The sequence below is a fragment of the Motacilla alba genome, chromosome 4A, assembly GCF_015832195.1.
Source record: "Motacilla alba alba isolate MOTALB_02 chromosome 4A, Motacilla_alba_V1.0_pri, whole genome shotgun sequence".
Lineage (NCBI taxonomy): Eukaryota > Metazoa > Chordata > Aves > Passeriformes > Motacillidae > Motacilla > Motacilla alba.
Window position 1 is genome coordinate 7760469 of NC_052045.1, and position 18538 is coordinate 7779006.

The 18538-nt window shown below is 45.0% G+C and overlaps 2 protein-coding genes across 7 annotated transcripts in view; one reads left to right on the forward strand and one right to left on the reverse strand.

The window, feature by feature from the left end:
• Positions 1-12484, forward strand: part of PLS3 (plastin 3) — a 49989-nt gene extending 37505 nt beyond the window's left edge. For 5 of the 6 annotated variants that reach the window (XM_038164812.1, XM_038164815.1, XM_038164814.1 and 2 more), the window contains exons 4-17: positions 1134-1263; positions 1708-1840; positions 3134-3215; positions 3865-4030; positions 5113-5255; positions 6456-6482; positions 6595-6690; positions 7206-7401; positions 8048-8126; positions 8289-8403; positions 8523-8656; positions 9508-9631; positions 10207-10331; positions 11177-12484. In XM_038164812.1, coding sequence (XP_038020740.1) covers positions 1134-1263; positions 1708-1840; positions 3134-3215; positions 3865-4030; positions 5113-5255; positions 6456-6482; positions 6595-6690; positions 7206-7401; positions 8048-8126; positions 8289-8403; positions 8523-8656; positions 9508-9631; positions 10207-10331; positions 11177-11309 — 1683 coding nt within the window. In that variant the 3' untranslated portion in view covers positions 11310-12484. The remainder of the gene's footprint in view (positions 1-1133; positions 1264-1707; positions 1841-3133; positions 3216-3864; positions 4031-5112; positions 5256-6455; positions 6483-6594; positions 6691-7205; positions 7402-8047; positions 8127-8288; positions 8404-8522; positions 8657-9507; positions 9632-10206; positions 10332-11176) is intronic. The other variant, XM_038164818.1, reaches the window with a different exon arrangement.
• Positions 11958-16686, reverse strand: LOC119712930 (nyctalopin-like). Its single transcript, XM_038164819.1, has one exon. The coding sequence runs from the start codon at positions 16577-16579 to the stop codon at positions 15293-15295; it is 1287 nt and encodes a 428-aa protein (XP_038020747.1). The 5' UTR covers positions 16580-16686; the 3' UTR covers positions 11958-15292.
• Positions 16687-18538: the final 1852 nt, after the last annotated feature.

Genomic DNA, 18538 nt, shown 5'->3' on the forward strand with positions numbered 1-18538 from the left:
GAACTGTCTTTACGTTGGGACCAAGAGATTCAGTGGTATCTCAGCATTAGAGCACATATTCTCAAGAAGATAGTAGTTAACCCAAGAAATTTTAAAATAAATAGATCTAAAACAAAATCCTTGTGGTTAAAGCCAATCAACCAGAAATCCCCCAACTTTTAGGCTCTCAGATCTTCAGTCAGCTTTACCTGATCAACCTCTACATGCCATCAGGGCATGATTTAACTGCACTGCATCATCATTTTGACTTGCCACCTTCCCTGTGTTTAAGGGATGGGGAAGGTAAGGTGTGACAACCAGAAGCCTGGCCCTATAGTTTCATTGTCCTTTTCTGGGTGGTGTTTAGAGAACCTCTATATATTTAATTTGTGTTTTCAGCTTGGTTGAAACTAATTTAGTTCAGTTCTGAGAGAGTTACAGTATGCTTTCCAGCCACTGAATGTGTTTTTTACTAGTAGCTGCTCAGTTCTGTAGGGCCTTGGGGCCACTAACAGTAGCATCCAACCTGTGCAAATGGCATGTGCAGTCTTCTGTGCTAAAGCATCTCTGCAGCCCTCCAACAAGAGGGTGTTTCACCAGTTAGGTGAAGCCTGCTGTTGAGGAGGGGGGAATCTTTACTTGGAGCACTCATTGTTACACTTTATTGCAGATTTGACTGTTATATGCTCAAAGAGAATTGTTGTTGGGTTGTGGATGAAGTCTTTTGTGTGAACTAAAGTCACAGTCACATGAGCATCTGGCTTATACAGAAGGGTTAAAATTGCACCACAGCTTTCTCAAGTTTGGCCCTGCAGGACCTGCTGCATGTATTACCTGTGCTCAGACTGCAAAGGTTTCATGTTTTTTTTTCTTGTGGTCTCTTGAAATCCACTTGCAAAGGTAAATATATGCAAGGTGCTTCATGCCTAATGCTTCTGTTTCAGTAGGCACTTGCCGTGTGTGGTTGAGAAAGTGGGATGACTCTGCCCACTGTCCATGTCAGATTTAATACCACTACACCCTTGCTGGGCCCTTCACATTTGCTGATTTTACTGTGAAGTTTGCTTTAAAGCTGAGAAGAAATAGCTCCTTGTGGTCCTTTTTATTTTATGAAGATGGATTTTTCTTGCCTAACAGAGCACTTTAAATTGTAGATCTTCCAGGAGGTGAAAAGCAGCGATATCGCTAAGACGTTCCGGAGAGCCATTAACAGGAAGGAAGGAATCTGTGCCATCGGGGGCACCTCAGAGCTCTCCAGCGAGGGGACCCAGCACTCCTACTCAGGTACCACTCTGGCTCTCACTCTTCTCTTGGGTTTTTGGAGGTCCTATGCCAAAGCCAGCCCATTTCTACCACACCATGCCGTGTGCTGTGCTCTAGTGCTCTGAGAGCTGAGTGATCTCACGTCAGGGTGAAACAGGACAGAATTTATGTGCTGCAAATTTAACAGTGTAGAAGTTAAATGTGTTCTTATTTGCTTTGTTAACTGTGCTTGCTGATGAAGTCCTTGTGTCACACTTGAGTATGATAAAGCTGTTAAGTAACAAGTCAATAACAGGAATATTGTGATAGCTGTGAGAGTCTTCTTTCTTTAAACTTTGTATGACTAATAAAATGTATGGTAATGATAGAGGGGCTGTTATTTCCCTGGGCTGTTGTACTCTGCTTCTTTCGGGAAAATCTTTGTTATGAAAAAAACTGTATTAAATTTATGCTTGGTTATCTTAGAGGAAGAGAAATATGCCTTTGTAAACTGGATAAACAAAGCCCTGGAAAACGATCCCGACTGTCGGCACGTTATTCCGATGAACCCAAATACAGATGACCTGTTCAAAGCTGTGGGAGATGGGATTGTGCTATGGTAAGTCATGATGGCTCCTGAATTAAAGAAGTTAAAAAGCAGGAAAATAACTTTCTGAAAATGCAGTTTGGGGAATTTTCATCCTATTCTAGGCTGGTTTTGTGACTGGTGTGTGTGCATAACGTGTTGCACATATAAAAAGAGGCTCAGGCTTTCATTGCCATTGTGTGATGCCTCAGCCTTGGTGCAGCTGATATTTTCATCCAGTGCTTTTGTTTGGGCTTGAGACTGAGTTTGCTGAGGGGGCAGAAGGTGCCTTGTGGGAGCAGGAGTTGTCCTGGTGCAAACCCAGCCTGGTGCTGGGTAGCTTGAGGAGAGGCACATGTGATAAATGACCCATTCTCTTGGATGTTTAGGCAGACAGTGTTCTCCATGGGAATGTTCGTGACCTTATTATGCATTAACCCAAAATTGGATTTTCTGGGAGTCTTCTTGTTCTTTTTAATAACTGCGCTAAGTAGGTTAGGTGACTTATTCTGTTACATGCTGAGAACAGAAGGCATCCAGGGCTGCTAAATACCAGCAACTTTCTGTGTATGAGATTTTTGTTGGTTTTATGGGTTAGGTTCATTTGTTTTATTTTAAGTGAATTAATATAGTGGAGAACTGGATCAGCCTGGAGTTTCAGGATCTCTGTATCAATACACAAAGTAAGTTTAAGTGAGTTACCTCTTTTCTTTTAACTGCTTTTATTTTTAACTTTAGCTTGTGATGCATATTTTTAGTTTATTTATTTCCCAAGTTTCAAGTAATTCATGGCTTTAGGCAAAGACTGAACTGAGTAGGAAGTAGTTCATACTATAAAGTTTAAATTTGCCATTTTTTGTGTTGATTAAAAATTCATTGTGCTCACATGCTCCCCACTGAGCTCTCCAAGTGTTTGTTCTTTCTTGGGGTAGGTTTTCTTGCCAGCAGTAGTAAACCTTGACAATAGGAGGAGGTTTGTTGTCTTACTAGAATGTGCAGTGGATGTCAGCAGAGCAATGAGTCTTCACTAGTTCAGGGACTACACTGTGAATAATTCATGTGCTCTTTTTGCTCCAGCAGCTGAGATCAGTAGTGGATGGGAACATGTTTAAAGTTTCAGGCTTAGCTATTAGTTACAAATACATTCTTGATAATGTAAATATTAACTTCTGATTTATGCCATCCTGATTTTTATGGAAAAAAAATTACACAAAAACAAGCAGGCTAAAGGAAGTGTGCTGTGGTGAGTATTGTCACAGTGCACTGGGTTTTGTTCAGATTAAATACTAAGTGTTGTTCAAATATCACTGGTTTTCCTCCTAACAGCAAAATGATCAATCTTTCTGTTCCTGACACAATTGATGAAAGAGCAATTAATAAGAAGAAGCTCACGCCATTCATAATTCAGGTATAAAGCATTTCTGTATTTTATTTTCTGAAATTCATATTAATATAGAATTAATGAATGTAGCATGGTAGCTCAAGGCATGATTGTGGAATGTTGGAAAGGAGCAAATTTTATAGCTGCTGTTTAATTATTAAATGCAGTTTTGTACCATGCATAATTGACAGTTCTGTGGGCATGGTTAAAAAATGCTGAATTAATGACAAAATGGGTAAAGTGGCTGAAATGTTGTGCACATGTGATATTGCTGTGGTGATTAGGTACAGCACTGTCTTTTTTAAACAGTGATATTGGTGGTAACTATGAATCATGTCATACTAGGGCGGGTTGTTTTTGTGAGGATCCCTCTGTGTGTGTAAATTAGCACTTCTCTAGCCTTATTCTTGTTGATGCCACTAGATGCAACTAACTCGGAGGCTGAAACTGAACACCAGAGGCTGAAATTAAACCCTGGTGCCTCGTTCAGTTCTTATTGATTCAGCCTGCTGCCACCACAGCTCCCTTAAAACTTCAGCTGGGAGTGTTTCCTCTGAGCTGGAGTTTCTGCTGAGCTGGAGCAAGGACAAGGGGCAGCCTCCACTCTGCTGGTGCTGGATGAAAGGGAAAGCAGCATCTCCCTGGACTGTGTGTGACTGGGCTCTGCTGTTTGCAGGAGAACCTGAACCTGGCCTTGAATTCCGCCTCTGCCATCGGCTGTCATGTTGTCAATATTGGCGCGGAGGACTTGAGGGAAGGGAAGCCCCACCTGGTCCTTGGGCTGCTCTGGCAGGTCATCAAGATCGGCTTGTTCGCTGACATCGAGCTCAGCAGAAATGAAGGTAAATGGAATCCCCAGTGGTTGCCTCTACAGCACAGACACAGCGTGGCTTGTGCCAGCCCTGCCTCTGCCTCTTCCCCCCCTCCTCTCTGCTGGAAGGAGGGTCATCAGGGCATGTGGCAAGCTGAATGTTCTCCAGCCTCTTGGTGGCTGTGCAGCAGGTTCATGCAGGTGGGCTGTGCCACCCTGGTGATGTGTATCAGCCTTGGAGAGCTGGCTGAACACCAGCCTGTAAGTCAAGATGCAGCTTGGCTTGAGCCTGGGCACACACTGCCTGGTGATGCCCTAGGCTGCTCCAGCTGCAGGCTTCTAATGGTGTTGGGATGTGGCAAAAGCTGCTTGGATCCTTTTAGGATTATAGACAACTGCATAGCTTTCTCCAAGAAAAATAATTAAAAAGGAGGCTGCAGCTCTGTGGTAGTTATTTGGTTCTAAAATCCTCCTTGCTACTGTCAGTGGAGCAGCTTGAGCTCTCACTTTGTCCTTGGTGGTGAGAGACTGATGCTTCAGATCTCTCCCTGTGCTCACTTGGTCTGCATGACAGCCTCAAAAATTTAAACTTTTCAAATCATCTGAAGAGCTCTGATATTCCTGCATGTGCTATCAGAGCATCCAGATGGATGGAAGGGCTTCAGTGTCTTTTATTTAAGCTTCCCCATCATGAAGTGTTGACATTGTTTGGTTTAGATTGAAAATTCATGGCAGAGGAAGCACTGGCCAGCTGAAAGGGTGCTTATCTTGGCTCCTTTGGGTTTTTTTAATGGTGCTTATGAAACTGCTTGGAAGCATTTTTCATTGAGATAGAAGTGCATTTGCATTTAGCTTCCTGTCATCAGCTTAAAAGACTGCACATAAAGTCCAGAGAATTTTGTTACACAAGAAAAGGGAAAATACTTTTTTACATGTGTATTTCTAGATCATTTATACTCCTCTCTGTGTAACAACCAACTCAGGAAAACTCTGCTAATACCCAGAATATTTTGACATAATCAGTAGTTAGTATTGTACCCCCCTGAAATCTTGCCGCAGCTCAAAATCTGGTCTGCAGGTTTGACTCTTCCCTCACAATCCTTTTTCTTGTAGCACTGGCTGCCTTACTTCGTGATGGTGAAAATCTGGAGGACCTTATGAAACTATCCCCAGAAGAACTGCTCCTAAGATGGGCCAACTTCCACCTGGAAAACGCGGGCTGGCACAAAATCAGTAACTTCAGCTCAGATATCAAGGTACCAAAGCTCTCCTGATTTGCAGTGCCTGGGAAAAGACTGGGAGCTGGACAGGGATATGTTTGCATGTGCAAATGAGGCCTTTCATCCTCAGGCAGGACCTTTCTTGACCCTAACACACTGGGTGCTCTTACCAGGGGGGTTTGGGATGTTGTATTTGAGGTCCTGCAGTGCTGTTCTCTCCTGCCATGAGGGTGAGCCCAGTGTTGAACTGTCTGTTTCCTCCAGTGCTGCTGTTGTGTGTTTTAATCAGCTATGAAACTGGTATTGCTTTTATGTTTTCAAATGTCCTTAATCCATATTGGATGGAGATAACAGGGGGAAATGCTTCACTGGAGAGTGAGACTTCCACATACTCTTGGCAGGAGATGGGCTGCAGAGAGGAAGGGAGACAAGACCTCTTATTCTTCACACTGGGTTTAGTATGAATGGGAGTGGGGACTCTTAAAGCTGCTTTTCACATGTGAGTGAGGGCACTGATGAGAAATGGAGGATGGTGGCTCTGGGTTAGTGTGGGGCATCTGGATACTGGTCTCAGCAGCTTTCTGGAGCTTATTCACATGGCCAGCAGTTTCAAGTAGGAGAAAGAAGATTGAGATAGAAAAAGAAATTGATAATTGAGGTGTGTGAGGATCATAGATCTGACCTGTTGTGTGCATGGTCACTCTTATTTCTAACTTCAAAATTACTTCCAGTGTTACTGGTAGCTGTTGGCTTCTCTGGTGCATCCCCTAGGCTGCCATGGTATGCTGAGGTCCTCCTTAGTGCTGAAGACTGAAAGGACTTGTGGTTGATAAATAATCACTACAGCTCTTGGCTCCTCCTGGTTTGTGACCATCTCTCCTCTAAGCTGTTCTAGCTAATGGGCAGGCACAGAAGAAAACATTCAAACATCTTATAATTAGCTTTTTGCTTGGAATTTGTCTTCACTGAGCCATTTTCATCATTGTTGTGGCAGTAGGAATGGCTGCCTTGTTTAGAGGTTGGGGCTGCCTTGGGGCATCTGGGGGCCATGAGTGTGAGCAGCATGGGGTCATTGTCTCCTCCAGCCACTGCAGAGGTGGCTGTGACACCAGAGCTTGTAGCAAAGGCAGTTTTCAAACAATCAAACCACATAATTGTTATCTTAAATATTTCTAACCTTTTCCCTTTATTTCCTTTCCTGCTGCCTGGATTTCTACCATTGTGCTCTCTTTTAAGCTTACAGATTTTGGCAATTCAGTAAAGGTACATAAGCCAATTATGCACGGTTACTTGCTAAAAATGAGCTTGAAATGAATTGTTATGGTGTATTCTCTGCTGTGCAGGAGAGCTGAATTTTCTTTTTCATTCATTTCAGGATTCCAGAGCCTATTTCCACCTCCTCAATCAAATTGCACCCAAAGGGCAGAAGGAAGGAGAGCCTCAGATTGATATTAACATGTCGGGTTTCAATGTAAGTATTCAGGCTGTCATGTCATCATCCTGTAGAATCAGGAGCTCCCTGTACCCTATCATTGCCCCGTGACATCTGGGTAACCTGGTATCTTAATTTCTAGAGCGTGTACAATGTCAGTGACCATGTGCACACCTCAGGTGTGTGCTCAGTGGGTGCTTGCTGCCAGCCTGGTCACTGCCCTCCAATTAACAGTGATGATTGAGAAATCCTTAGTGGGCTCGCTCCATTTGGGAGCATATTGACTTCTTTTGAGCCGCTGAGTTCCAAAAGCATTAAACTTTGACGGCATGTGAGCTTGGAAAGCACCATGCTAAGAAAAACAGCAAGACAAGCCGTGACAGTGGCACAGCAGCAGGGGTTGGTGTGTGTGCCTCATCCCTTCACCCGCTTAGTGACTGATGCCAAGCATGGACTTGTGACATTGCTCCAGACAGGGCTCAGGAGCTTCCCATCTGCTTTGTAGTGTAGCCCAGTCTGTTCCATGACAGCTGTTGTCCATTGCATCCCTGCAGGAGAAGGATGACTTGCGCAGGGCAGAGTTCATGCTGCAGCAGGCAGATCGGCTCGGCTGCCGGCAGTTCGTCACGCCGGCTGACGTGGTCAGTGGCAACCCCAAACTGAACCTGGCCTTCGTGGCCAACCTGTTCAACAAGTACCCAGCACTTACCAAGCCTGAAAACCAGGACATCGACTGGACCCTCTTGGAAGGTGATGGCCATTATCAGTCACAAAAATTAGCAGGAGGGGACTGTCTAAAGTAATCAGTTGTGTCATTGGAGGCTGTGCCCTGCAGAGGTATCTCTGTTGAAGTAACACCTGTGATTTGAGGCTTCAGTGCTGCAGTGGTTGTTTACTCGTTTGGGGCAGATGAGAAGGGCACCTGGCAGCCTGTTCAGCTGCTCTGACCCTGTTGTGGAGCCTGAACCTGTAGGCACTCTGCCAGCATCCCGTCACTCACCATGCAGGGGAATTTGGTTTTGCTGTTTCCTGTGATGGGCAAGAAAACCTCAGAAATGCAGTGAGATGTCCATGGGAATGCTAATTGTTGGCACAACTGGGGCTGGGCTGTGACAGCAGTTAGCTAACACCCATGTGAAAGACCTTTCTGCTCATTTTTCTTGCAGAAAGTGCAAAAGGCTCTTCTGAGGCCTGAGGAAATCAAAATGACATCCAAGACTAGATAGGGTCACTCTCTTCCTTTGAAAAAAATTATAGTAGGAAAAAAAAAAACCTCTTTCTGCTTAAAACCTCCTGGTGAGCTCTGCTGCTCAAAGCTCCCTGCCTTTCAGGGTGGAAATCCCTGCTCAGCTTTGAACTTGCAGAATTTGCAATGAACCTGTTTTCCATCATGTAGGAGAGACACGTGAGGAGCGGACCTTCCGCAACTGGATGAACTCCCTGGGTGTGAACCCCCATGTAAATCACCTCTATGGGTAAGCTTTAGGCTCTTGGGAGACACAGCTTCTTCTTTTTTTTCTTTTTATTGTTGTTGTTGAAATTGCAAACACCTGTAAAGAATAGTAATTATTCATGATGTGACAAAGAGTGCACTCAAATCTCGAAGCATTAGACTTAATCCGTGTTTTCCACTTTAGTGATCTCCAGGATGCACTGGTAATACTACAATTATATGAGAAGATCAAAGTTCCTGTTGACTGGAATAAGGTTAACAAGCCTCCGTACCCTAAACTTGGAGCAAATATGAAAAAGGTAAACATGTCAAAAGACTTTAAAGGAAGCCATGGACACTAAAACGTCCTGTTCAAGGATTCCAGTCAATTGTGTCTGTTTGTGAGTGATGTTGCTGTTTAAACTCTTGTCCTGTGTAGCTGGAAAACTGTAACTACGCTGTAGACTTGGGAAAGCATCCAGCTAAATTCTCCCTGGTTGGCATTGGAGGGCAAGATCTGAATGATGGAAACCCAACACTGACCCTGGCCTTGGTCTGGCAGTTGATGAGAAGGTAGGACCCCTCTCAAACATGTGAGACTTGTGAATGTACAGAATTTGGAAAGTTTTTTCCACGAGAGTGTTGCAGTACTGGAACAGGTCACCCAGAATGATTGTAAAACCTCTGTCCTTTGGGGGATGTCTGAGACACACTGCACAAAACTGTGATAGAGCTGCACATGAGAGGCTGGAGCACACAGTGGACAGCCTGTTGGTGGACCTGTGATCATCCTGTGACAAGGATCACCTCTCTCACCTGCTCAAGTCTGGTCCACAAGCAGAAACCCTGAGCAGTAACATCACACAACTTTTTCGTTCTGATTTTTAATTGGAATTTGAGAGGGAAATGTTCTGGGGCTGCTTTATAGAACTCTTTTGCATTGGAATGGGGGAAAGAAGAAATTTAATAACAGATAAATTTTATCTTCCTGTTACCTAGTTCTGAAGAATTGTAAGATTATGCAAATATATGTCTGGAAAAAAGGTGTGTGGTAGCTCCTAATTTGACATTAGAGGTCTGCATGCAAACTCCTGAGGTAATCCACACCTTTTAGGTTATGTGTTACCCCTATGGAGCAAATGCTCAATGATAAAACAGTTTAACAAGTGTCCTGAGCCCAGGCAATTTTTTTAGCTCCTATTAAAGGACATGAAATGCTAGAAAGAATAACACTTTAATGGAAATCATACTTCAGATAGGATACATGGTTCTTTATTTTTGCTAGAGGAGTTTAAAAAAAAAAACCAAACCCAGAGCTGAGACTATGTAAAGACTTTCCAAGCTGCCATGGCTCATGTTGCGTCCTGGCTGCATGGCTTTGTCCTGGCTCTGTGCCTGATCTTGTTCTCTCTGCTGGTTTTCAGGTACACGCTGAATGTCCTCGAGGACCTGGGTGATGGTCAGAAAGCCAACGATGACATTATAGTCAGCTGGGTAAACCAGACCCTGAAAGAAGCTGGCAAGTCCACCTCCATCCAGAACTTCAAGGTACAGGTTCCTTTCTTGCCTACAAAAGGAGATGAGTGCCCAAAAATTTTTTCCTCAGCTGGAGGAACAGCAGGGGGATCTTAGAAAGGAGTTGTAACAGAACAGGATTCAGACTGTGCTGGGAGCTGAGTGGCTTCAAGCTAGAAGACAGGAGAATGCTTAGGACTGCCCATAGTGGGGATTAGTGGCTGAGGAGGGGGGTGGGCAGGATCTGGGGCAGAGATGGGAGGTGAGGTGCTGGCAAGCAAAGGGGCTGGAGCTGGTGTGTATTTGGTGATCATTGTGCCTTGGGCTGTGCTCAGCAGGGCAGAGCTGCTGCCTGCACAATGATTACTTCTTTGGATTTCCAGAGCACTTGCAGTAAATTGGAGTAATAGTATTGTACTATCACCAAAGCTGAGGCAGCGGCTTGGTTTTCCCTCTGGTCCACCTGGGAATAGTCACTAACACTGCTGCTTTGAAAAGGCTTCTTTAAAACTTCTTTGGTTGCATGTTGCAGAGCAGATGAATTAAGGTGAGAATTATGCTTTAAGGATTGGACACTCATCTTTACTTCTCTGTCCTGTGTTCTCTAGGACAAGACCATCAGCACAAGCTTGGCAGTTGTGGATTTAATCGATGCCATCCAGCCTGGCTGTATCAACTATGACCTAGTGAAGACTGGTCAGCTGTCGGAAGATGACAAGCAAAATAACGCTAAGTAAGTTTGCTCTCTCAAAAGCTGTTTGGCATTGGAAGGATGCACATTCAGTGTGCTGGCTCAAGCTGCAGATGTTTTGACCAGTTTATTGCTGTGGTTTTCAGTCTCTTTTAGCACAGTACTTTCTACACGGGCAGCACTTAGTGAAATGGAGTTGCTGTGCTTGCCCGTGACACTGGAGGGAGCAGTTGGCTGAGCTCTGGCTTGCTGAGAGAAATGCAGAGCAGCTGCAGCAGTTCTTACCAGTGACACTCCATTCCTCACCTGTTTGTTCAGGCATTTAAAGTGTTCAAATGAAGTGGTGAAGTGAAGTTCATTTGAAGTGGTGGCTCGGAGTTTTGGAATTGAACCCTTGTATGTCTTATGTCTTGTTGAATCATCAGCGATTGTCAAGTTTAAAGTATGCACATTAAAACATGCCTTTGAAATGTGTGTTCTGTGACTGTTCTGCAGTGGCAGAATGACAGCAAAATTTCTGTCAGATAATAGTCTCACTTTGTTATTCATAAGGAGCAGACAGAAAAGGAAGTGTTACATGATTAATCCCTCATTATATATGCTACTAGCCCTAACAAATATTAATTAAGATTCTTTAACTCTGTCAATAAAGTGGACTTGACATTCAAAGGTCAATTTTCCCATTAAAAACACTTCACTGTGGAAAAGGAAAACAGCAAAAAATGAGAAAAACGTGTAAAACAAAAGGATGTGGTGTGATTAAACTGTCCCACATCTTGAATCTTAATGAAGAATAGGTGAAATTGTGTTGGATGGGGCAGGATTTGATTTGCCATTTACTGATAGCAGTCTCAGTGCTGACCACTTTATTTTTCCATGGTGAATAGGTATGCTGTGTCCATGGCAAGAAGAATTGGTGCCAGAGTTTATGCTCTTCCGGAGGATCTTGTGGAGGTGAAGCCAAAGATGGTCATGACCGTGTTTGCCTGCTTGATGGGCAGAGGAATGAAGCGAGTATAAAAGGGATGATCCACAAAAAGAAAAAAACCAAAATGCAACAAAAACCCAACCTGCCACCCTGGGTGCATGAGTAGCAGATGGGCTGTGACCACGTTGAAATGCTGTTGGCCTTGGAACTGCTGAAGTTCGAAGGACTTTGTTTTGCTTTGCAAGACAAATTTATTAAAATTCTCAGGGGGAGGAGTTATAACCAACAGACGTGCTCTTTTCCCAAAGGAAAGTTTAACTTATCAAGAGCTCACAGAAATGCATTCATAGCAGACCTGCATCTTGCAATATTGCTCTGGAGCTGTTTTCACTCCATTATTTCTCAGATACTTGACGTGTGGTTTTATACCCTTGAGGGCTATAAGGTGGTTGGTATAAGTTGTAATGGAAACAAATCTAATTTCTATCTGCAGTCCACTTTAATTTTTATCATACAGTCCAAGCATATTTTAGGTTTGACCACATCCTTAATTTTGCAAATAAATCTACAGTACAAGTTGGGACCTGCAGGCCAGCTCGCAATGCTAAATGAGAAATGTGTAATTAGGAAGATGTACTTCCTCTGGTATTCTTTGTACATGGTGCTTTTTTGTACATCTAACTATTTTGATTACTTTACAAATAAAGCATGGCAGTTTTTTCTCTTGCTGCTTATCAAAAGGGGTTTTTTTGGTTTGTTTGTTTGTTTTTTAAGGTTATACTACATATGATAATACCACCATCCTTGGACCTCTTGCAGTAACATGATCGTGTTGCTGATGGCAAGGTTACACCTGAGAATGGAAGTGAATGCATTTTTGTATGCATCTTGGTTCAGTTCTGTGCACCTAGAAAATAATTTTTACAAAAATCTGCATGAAAACTATAACTTTTTTATTTAAAATGCTGTTAGATACAAAACCATACTACATTGTGGAGAGGTTTTGTGCAGGGAAGAGGCAAATGGTATAAACAGCAGGGTTCAATAAAGTGAACAGCAAATGTGCTGGAATATAAAATTATTTTTAGAGATAAATGGAAGGAAGCATTGTCGCCAAAGAAGGAAGATGCTGTATCCATAGGATTTCATATTCTCTTGCTTTGGCAAGCTGTTTGCTATATTTTGAGATCATATTGCTATTCCAAGTTATTCAAAGTGATGTAATATGGTGGCAAAGCATCAGTTGAAATAAAAACATTTAAATACACGCTTCTCTCCTTATTTGCACTGAGCCAGCTTGGCAGCCTGTCTTCAGTTGCAGCTGGTGCTCCTGGGCTGCAGTGCCTCACACCATCTTCATCCTGATGTAAATCTGATCTAGGTGCTGCTCCTTCAGAGCATGGTGAGGGGTTGGTGCTGCTGGCAGCCCAGCAGGGAAAGACCCCTTAAAAGCAAAGTTTGTTTGAAGCAGCAGCTTCTGTGGTGTTGTGCCTTGGGGGCTTCAGAGGTTAACATTTGTATGAGGGCTAATTTAGTGAAAGAGAATTAATTTTCCTGTGTGTAGGAGATGAAAAAAGGGCAGGTGAAAAGGAGGAATTTGACAGGGAGCTGAAGAGGGGCTGGGGCAGCTGGGAGGAGATGAGCAGGAGCCCTGCCATCTGCAGGGCTGAGGGCACGGGCTGTGGTGGCACCGGCTGGGAGTGCTCCCTGCCCTGGGTGTGGGGTGTCAGCAAAGCACCCCAGTGATTCCCTGCATGAAGCCTTGTGCAGAGCTGGCTGGAAACTTTCCACTGGTACAATTTTTTTACAAGAAAAGTATGTTAACAAAGCTTCCCACAGGAAATGGCATGTTTTCACTCAAGATGGAGCGATACACCGTGAGTAGAGTCACAGCCATCCCACTGAAACTGCTCTGCTGATTTATGGCTCTGGCTGGGGGTGTGGTGTGAGTAAGGTCAAAATTCTTGGACTTTGGAAGTGGCCATGTGCATCTGTACTGTCTTGCCTCTTTGGCTTCTGGTACCAGGTTAAAGGGGGAGAAATGGGTACTTGACAATTACAGAATGAGTGAGCATCTCCTTGTGCTGGATGTATTTAAGAAAGAAACGTTTGGGGTCCAAGCAAAGCAGATCTCTCACACTGAAGGACCAGTGCAGAGGAATCAGGACAAACCCAGTGCTTTCCCTCCAGTGAACACTCTTAACAAGCAGGTTTGTCAAACACACCTAAAATTTTCAACAGGAGATGTAAACTTTAGCACATTTCCTTCTTCCTGAAACTCTTCTTGCTCTTAGATAATAAATTATTTGTTAGTATTTATACTTTGTTCTGCTTCTTCAATCACATGCTTTTTCTTTCTAAAAAAAGAGGTTTTTTTAACTTTGTTCATACTGAATTTTTTAAACAGTTGGACTTGCTGCTGCCCTTGTGGGTGCATGTTGCCCTTACCCTTCATCTTAAGGTCTTCCTTCAAATGTCTGCCAGCCCAGACTGTCTCCTCAGGACCTGTGTTTTCTGGCCTTCTGCTTGTATTCCTTGCAAGTTACATTTTTTGTGGATTAAAAATGTGGCTACACGTTCTCCCTGAGCATACTGTTGATAACTTGTTAAATATTTCTATGACTTTTTATCATAGCATAGAGGAAGCAATTCAGTTGTGTTCCTGTTACTGTTTAATGAGGTGGTGGTGTGAAAGTGGAAGGAATATTTTCTCAAAGTGTTCAGAGAAGGCAAGGTTTTCATCCATATCAACTTTTCACCAGTTTGGGTTATTCAATGGAAAAAATTGAATCTTTTAGGTTAGGGACTTAAGAAATTGCTGAGGTGGACTTTGCTTTTTTGCTTCTGCCTTTTTCTATTGCAGCTTGATAGAGAGTAATGCAAAAGCAAGAAACCAGCTGCAGTATTTTTCCACCACTTCTCAAAGTATGTGAAGCTGAGAAAAGTGAAGATGATGAAACAGCACAGACAATGTAAGAAAAATTTGTTGTATTGACTGTTAAATGCTTTGCACAAACCTAACCACAAATATAATGAGGCTGCAGAATGTGTGGTTTTGTTGTGAAGCCCCAGTGTGTCTCTTCCCTGGTGTAACAGCAAAGGTTGGTCCTGCCCTGCACTCCATGGCAGGTTTCCCTTGTCAAATTGTGCAGATTTGTGTGTTTTCAGCCCTAAACAAGGGTTTATTTCTCTATTACCTCTTATCAGCTTGGGATAATTCCTCTAAGGACAGGGACGAATGTGGTGTGTCTGGCACACATTCCTTTGCTTCCTTCTGTGAGCACCCAGTAAACATTGGATAAGGGCTTTTAATACACCTGCACAAATGGAAAATTCCGTTTGGGAGGACAGAGAAGGCTGATCTGTGTCTCCCAGCAGCTGAAGGGAGGCAGACTGGGGATGTGGCACTGGAATTGTGCTGTGACAGAGCTCTTTGACTGCATGCAGGAAGATAAACACAACTTGTACAGACCATCCCTGAGACAAATGACCTCCTTGCAGGGGTAAACGCAGAGCCACATTTGCTGAGGCTCAGAGCAGTGAGGAACAGCTGAGTGATAAAATGTTTTACATGGTGGTGTTTTTGCCCACGCCTCCAGCGCTGTCTTACATTCTAACAGCAGAGATCCTCATGTGCCTGCTGTGGGAAGGTACCACGTGCTCACTGTGATGCTGATGGACTGGGCCTTTTCTAAGGACTCAAGGTGTCCTGGAGCACATGCAATTCTTATTTCATCAGTACTCACAATATACCCAGTGTGGGCTGGGCACAGGGAGGTCGCACCTGGCTGTGGTCAGTTGGGAAACGGGGAGGACAGAGGGGAATGTCAAATTCTCAGCCCCCAGCCCCCACATCACCAGCACAAGCCCCAGCCCTGAACTTGCCAATGTGAGCGTTTGCATTGAATTTTGATGTTAGCATTTCAGATTAGAGTATTACCCATAAATGAAATAATTTATTCCTATATAATAAAATCCCTTTATTTCCGTATAAAATCCACCTGTCGTGAAAACCATTGTTCATAAACAAATTTCAAGAAAACAAAATAAGCAGCCTCCACTTTGTAAAACACCATTAAAGCGTGGCCACCAGGGTGCCCCATCCCCTCTCACTGTTCCACGCGTGGCAGGCGAGTGCCAGCAGGATGAGCTGGCCGGGCAGGGCGGGGGGCCTGGGGGCCACGCTGGTCCCAGCCACCCTGCACTTGTCCTCGGTGGGCAGCTGCAGCGGCACGGAGCAGGGCCCCAGGTGCCCGGGGCGAGGCCGCTCGGGGGCTGTGGCGTTGGCAGGGCCCGGCAAGGCGCAGTCCAGCCCCTGGATGAGCGCCCGGCGCGCGGCCGTCCAGCGCCGGAGCCAGAGCGTGCTGCAGTCGCAGCTCCAGGGGTTGTGGGACAGGAACACGTACCTCAGCCTGGGCACGCCGGAGAACAAGCGCACGGGCAGGGAGCTGAGGTTGTTTTTGCTCAGGTGGAGGAAGTGCAGCTTGTTCAGGTATAGAAAAGCGGAGTCAGAGATCGAGGAGATCTGGTTGTTGTTCAAGTACAAGTTTCTCAAGTTGAGCAGCTGTCTGAAGGTGCAGTCGACAGCAGTGATTCTGTTGGCTTCGAGGTGCATGGTCTTGAGCTGGATCAATCCTTCAAAAAGCTGATTAGGCAAATCAGTGATGAAGTTGTGGCCCAAATTTAACATGCCCAGTCTGAGAAGCTTTGAGAAAGCTCCATTTTGGATGATCCATATCCGATTCTTCCTGAGATTCAGATCGTTCAGGGTTTCCAGGTCCTTCAGGGAATCTCTGCCGATGGCCTCTATGTGATTGCCCTCCAGGGACAGCCTCGTGAGGCTGGAGAGGTTCCTAAAGGCTTGTGGGACATACCTCATGTTATTGGAGGCTAAATCAAGCCTTTCTAAAGAAGGCAAGTGTGAAAATAGAAGTGGGTGGATTTCGAAGATGTTGCAGTGGGACAAATCCAGGCTGATGAGGTTTAAGAGTCCTCTGAAAGTGTTTGCGTGCAGGTAGGTGAGGCGTGAGTTCCTGCTGAGGTGCAGCTCTTGCAGCCTGCTGAGAGCATGGAAAGTTCCTGGGGTCAGGAAAGTCAGATTGTTCCCATCTAGCCAGAGGCTTTGAAGGAAAGTCAGGTTTCTGAAGGTGTTGGTGTTGAGAATCCGCAAATAATTGTTGGAGAGGTTTAGAGAGATGGTGGATGGTGCTATTTCTCCAGGTAAGGTTTTCAGTCCAGCTCTGTTGCAGAGGATGGTGTCTTCAGGTGTACATTTGCACATGCTTGGGCATGGATTGGAGGCATTCAGACTCAGCCCAGCCTTTGCTGCACAAGTAAATATAAATATAACGAGAAAGAACATGGCCAGCCGCACATCAGCCACAGCATCTAATACCTGATGGATAGTAGAGAAGGAGGCAAGAAAAAGAGCATGTACCTTTTGGGCAGGTGACCCGCGGGCAGGGCAGGGTTGGTTGGACTGTGCACAGTGAAAATAAATCAGCTGGTTCCTCCTGCTGCAGCCCCGTGGGGATTAAGTGTTTAGGCACGTCAGAGCTGATTAAGTGCTGCCCTGAGAGGCAGGGAGGCTTCTCAGCCCAGCATCATGCTCTGATAGTGGTTTTTCCCACCTCCTGCCCTCTGCAAATAGCAACAGGTAACAGACTTCCCCTGGCAGCTGTCTGGGAGAGGCTCCTGCTCATGGGTTATCACCATTCTCAGAGTCTGCTTGGCAGTTGCCTCAAAAATACTATTCTGGGAGGAATTTTTGTGATTTTCTGCAGGTGGAGCTTCAGCAAAGGCAGTGGAAGGTAGCTCTGCCATCCAGGTGTGAGGTGAGGGCTCTCACCCTGACACGTTGCACACACTGACAAATGCCTCAGGCTCAGGGATTTCCCTTGGTGATGGCTGTGACTCCCCTGCAGTAAAATGGGAGACTGCCAGGAGCTCTGCCAGCCTCATGTTCTCTGACATAAGAGACATTTCTCTGACATTTTTCTCTGGAAAAGCACGGGGAGTGCTGTGTCCTGGCAGTGCCTCTTCTTGGGATAAGCCCTGAGCCATCTATGAGGGGTGAAAAATGAACCCTGTGGTTGAAACATGGAGCAGCCCAAGGGCACACTGTCCTTCCAGGGCACTCCTTGTCTCCAGCAGGTCTGAAGATGCCACCGAGCAACTGGAACTGGAACTGGGTCCCTAAAAATGTGTGTCCTTGCCTCACCCTGGTTTTTATCCTATATCCACAGTGCAAAGGGAAAGTGCATTTGGGGGCCTGATTGATGAACTCAACAGCCAGGGATCAGCAACCTCCAGACTGATCATTCTGCAGGAGGGCCAGACCCAGGGCTTGCAGCTGATGGGTCATTAGTGACGCAACTGCTGCTCTTGTTTTTGTCACTCTAAATTTATTTTTCCCACTTCGCTCTGCTGGAGTTTTCATGTCTGATATGCTTGAAGCACCTTTTGTCAGCCCCCTGCCTTTCAGTGCATTTCCTTGCTTTTAATTCCTTGGTCGGGCTCAGCTTTTTTCTTTTTTTCATGTTTTACAGGTTGGGTTTTCTTTCTCTCCCCTGTTCTGCCAGTTCTGTCCAGACAGTGGCTAAACCCCCAAAAATACAGTATGCCCCACAGTAAGTGTGACCTGGACAAGTTTGCAGCTCTGTTGTTTTCTCAGCAGAAGCAGATTATATTTCCTGTGCTGTTAAATCACTATGTTGGCTTCAGCTAGTTCTGTTTTCTTCTTCATTTTTTCAAGCAACAATCCCCTGAAGAACAGCTTCTCCCTGGAAGCTTGGCCAGGATGATCATGTTGTGTAATGGAGACCATCTTCCAGCTGTAAACAACATCATTTATTTAGTTAGACAGGCTTTGGTGCAGTGTTACTGGGGGCCAAAATCTGGTTTCCACCAGGAGCAGCAGTGCTGGCACCGTGCCCAGGGGCTGGTCCTGGGAGCCCCAGAGGAAGGTGGAAATGTGCACAGCTCACCCCATTGTGTCTGGGGTCAGGCCAAAGGTTCTGGTGGGTGAATCTTTGTTTTCTGTATTCCTGGCTCAGCTGGGACTGCTCCTTGTAGGACATCACCTTGGAGGGGTGTCCTGCTGCTGGGTTCTCCGTGGCTTCTCTTGCCTCCTGATGCAGCACAGCTGGGAATATCCATCCCTACATGACTTTGTCAGTGCAACCTTGTGAAGGATTCAGGTTTCTGCTGACCTCTCTGCAGGACAAATGAGCTGCACTGTGTGCTTGGAAATGCTCTTGCCTATAGCTGAAGTTTGTAGCTCAGGCTGAAAAAGATGGATCTCTTGCTCTGGTGTCCCTTT